We start from the raw sequence: 3478 nt of genomic DNA, 5'->3' as shown, positions 1-3478 counted from the left end.
CCGCTGACCAACCTCTCAATCAAAGCAAAGCCCGAGCAGCAGCCAAGAGCTGGGAGGCTCTTTTGTTTAATGCTTAACATCGCAGGGGCCGGCCCGCCCCAGCACGCAGAAGAGCAATGGCGCAGGCAGCGAGCCCGCAACAAGGAAGGGGGAGAGCTGGTGAGCGAGAGCCCTCCGCCCCGGCCAAGGCAGCCGTGGGCCAGCTCGGCTTCAGGGAAAAGCAGCCAGTGGGGCAAGCAATGAAAACACGAGCCCAGGCCATGCTTCTCCTCCACACACGGCCATTTTGCTGAGCACAGCTGCCGTTCCCTCCCAAATATCAGCACGTCCCCTAAAAAAATCCCAAACCCCGAGTCGGTGATGGACGTGGTTGCTGGTCCACACGCTCCAGACGTGTGTGTGTCAGCACTGGCTTGTTTCTCTCCCTGCTGCAAGAAGTCTTAAGATTCAACTCATGGTCCTTGTAAATATTTTTGGGGGTCCTGGCTGATGGCAAACCTGCATCAAGTCCTCATTCCACCCCAGAGATCCTGGAAGGTCTCAGGAGGGTTTACAGCCATGATAAACCCCATCCCCAGCGAAATTATCACCACTGCAGGGCACAAGATACGCACAAAACGGTGTTTGGGGATATTCGGCTCCCAAGAAAGCAGCGAGCAGAAGAGCCACAGGGTCACAACGGGCAGAACATGTCCTGCCGAGCCCACGGCCACATCCACAGGCTCTGTCACGGCAATGTCCAGCACAGGAGCGAGGGCTGATCTCGCCCGCAGACACCATGTCAGCTCGACGTGAAAGACCGCCCGCAAAAACATAGACCAAAGCTCTTCCCTCCACCTGGCAAGGAGCAGAGAACTGCACAACCCCACAGGGAGATCTTTAAAGAGCACAAAAGCAGAAGGAGGGGCAAATGGCGAGCTGCCTGTGGCTCCAAAGCACCTTGTCAAGGAAAAAATCCTCGCTACTTCAAGGGCTCCTGAATGCAGCCAAGGAGATGGAAAATAACCTCCTGGCTGGAGGCTGACTGCTCGGTGATCATGTAGGTATGGGGAGGCCATTTACCCGGGGCTGAAGCAGGTGGAAGGGAGAGACGGACGCCTTTTCTTCACCCCCAGACAGAGGCCAGCCTCCCCGCCTGAAACGGAAGCGGGAGCGGCAGAGGGTTAAGGAGAGGACAAACTGCCGGAGAGCAAAGGTTGGGCTGAGTCACATTGTGGCCGTTCCTGTTTCAGTCTGAGCAAGTTTCTGGTTTCCCAGGCAGGGTTTGTCCCCAGGCCTGCAGGAATCTGTCACACTCATCCCCGCAATGCGCTCACCAGAACTGCCGTCCCGCAGCTGGCACGCATACCTCCGCTCCCGTCTCGCGGATTCCACGTGCAGATTTTGGAGCATCTCTGCAGCTTTCAGGAGGCAGGAAGAGCTCGATGCTGCTGCACACCTCAATCTCATCCCCTCTGTCCTCCACCCCTCCCTAGCCACCAGCCTGTCCTCCGGTGCTTCCTCAAGAAATAAAACTGGTTTCCCACCCCACACCAAAACCTTTCTCCTCCTCACCCTTACATTTCCCCAAGCCACAGCTGCCCCCCAGAAGGCTGACAAAACGCAGACAATGTTTCCTACTGAGACATGAGCGCAACACGTTTTCCTTGTGGATGCAGACCTTAAATCACTTCTCAAAACAGGGCTCAACCCTATTTCACCTATTTTTGGTCAGAGTATGATCAAAAATCCAGTCAGCCCTCATGCTGGCTGTGACAGCGGCCAGCAGCAGATGGCTACAGCGGAATGGAACAGTCAAGCATGTTGATATACATCTCAAACCACTTCCCAAGCTCCAGCCCTTCTCAGGTTTTTCCCAAGCCAAAAGGCTCAGCCCTGTGCCCTCCTCCTGATGGATTCCTCCTACAGAAACCGATTCAGACATTCCAGGGCAGGGGCAAATTTTCAGCAGCTGCAACTTCTTGCAGCAGCATTTGAGTCCATCGTGCAAAAAAGAGCATCTGCTCCTCCAACAGGTTCCACTTGCTCTGGTTCTGCTGCCAGGACAGTCAAGGGAACACCACAGTGGCCCCACACCGCTCCAAAATTTTACCAGGAGCAGGAGCACCAGGAGTCTTCCTCTTGAGCAGAGGAAGCACCACTCTACTCTCCTTCCAGAGCCATCCTGTGGCCGACCATCCCCACCATCCTCCACCAAAGCAGAAACGCTCCCACACGCTTCACGGGCATACGCTGGCGACATCAATCCAAGCGCCAACAACTCCACCCACCCGCCTGCAGATCCCACACCATGCATCATACCCCAAAGGCGCAAGACATGCAATCCCCGCCATCACTCGCAGCGGCACAGCCCGACATGGGAGCAATACCGCCCCCCACGCTGACTCCTTTCTTACCTTCTCCGACTTCACCTTTTTCAGCTGCCGACACTCGCTTTCCCCATCCTCCAGCTCCGACTTAACTCCCAATGGATTAAGTGCGGCTCCCGTGTCTATCGCTATACTCCCAAGCTGCTCGGCAGCAGCAGGCTCCGGCCCCTGGCCCCCGTCATACTGTCCCACCCTCACGGCCAGGGCAAGGGGCTGCAGCACGCCAGGCTCCTTCTCCGCCGCAGCCCCCGCACCCTCACTCCTTTCCTTCTTGCTCTTGGATGAGCCACCCTCCTTCTCCTTCTTGGAACCAGCCACGCTGCGAGATGCCTTGGCCGGTTTCTCCGAGCCCTTCGGGGTGACGGCGGGCACCAAGCTGCCCGAGTTCGCACTGTCCCCAGAACGTCCTTGAGCCTCCTTCTTGCCGCCAGCCCCCTCGCTGGGAGTGAACAAGGAGGTCCCTGGGGTTGGCTTGCCACTGTCCTTGCCACTCTTGCTCCTTTTCGACTTGGATTTGCCCTCCTTGCCCTGTGGGCCTGGCACAGGGCTCACAAACTTGATGTTATCCGGCAGGGTCGCCACCGCGTTAGGTGCCGGCAGCCCCACCTCTTTGGAGCCCGACATTTCCAATTTCTGCTGATCCTTCTCCAAATCAGCGTCCAGGTCAATGATGAGATTCCCTACGCCAATGTCCCACTCATCCCCGCTGTCGTACGTCTCAACCGGGTTCGCATCGATTCCTTTCCCTCCGGAAGCTCCGCTGCTCAAGGACATCTTAGAGTTAACGGCCCCTCTCGGTTTCAAGGCTCTTCCCTGCCTCCAGGCCCTGGGGGTCACCTACATCCTCGGGGGGCTTCCAGCAGTTGGGGTCTGCCCAGGTGACGGCATCGCTGCTGGAAAGGGAGAGCAAAGACAACAGGGTTACACACGAGAAGACCTGGGTGGGGAGATCCGCCTTCGTCGGCACCCACCCGCGCAGGCAGAAGTCTTGGGGCCTTCGAACCCCCAAATCCTCCCACTGCACGGAGCAAGACGGCAACCTCCCGACACCCCTCCAAGGCTGGGGGCTGCTTCTCAGCAGTCCCTGCAGCAGCAGCCGCCATCTGGCA

At 57.7% G+C, this 3478-nt stretch overlaps 1 protein-coding gene across 1 annotated transcript in view; it reads right to left on the bottom strand.

Moving 5' to 3' along the window:
• The window catches only part of ZNF609 (zinc finger protein 609), a 31533-nt gene extending 28390 nt beyond the window's left edge, over window positions 1-3143 (bottom strand). Inside the window, 1 exon segment of the mRNA XM_009870341.1 lies at window positions 2397-3143. Within this exon segment, the coding sequence (XP_009868643.1) occupies window positions 2397-3143 (747 nt within the window).
• Between the last annotated feature and the right edge of the window lie 335 nt (window positions 3144-3478).

This window comes from Apaloderma vittatum, unplaced genomic scaffold (genome assembly GCF_000703405.1).
Source record: "Apaloderma vittatum isolate BGI_N311 unplaced genomic scaffold, ASM70340v1 scaffold7495, whole genome shotgun sequence".
Classification (NCBI taxonomy): domain Eukaryota; kingdom Metazoa; phylum Chordata; class Aves; order Trogoniformes; family Trogonidae; genus Apaloderma; species Apaloderma vittatum.
Note: the sequence above shows the minus strand (reverse complement) of the source record. Positions and strands in the feature narration are given on the sequence as shown.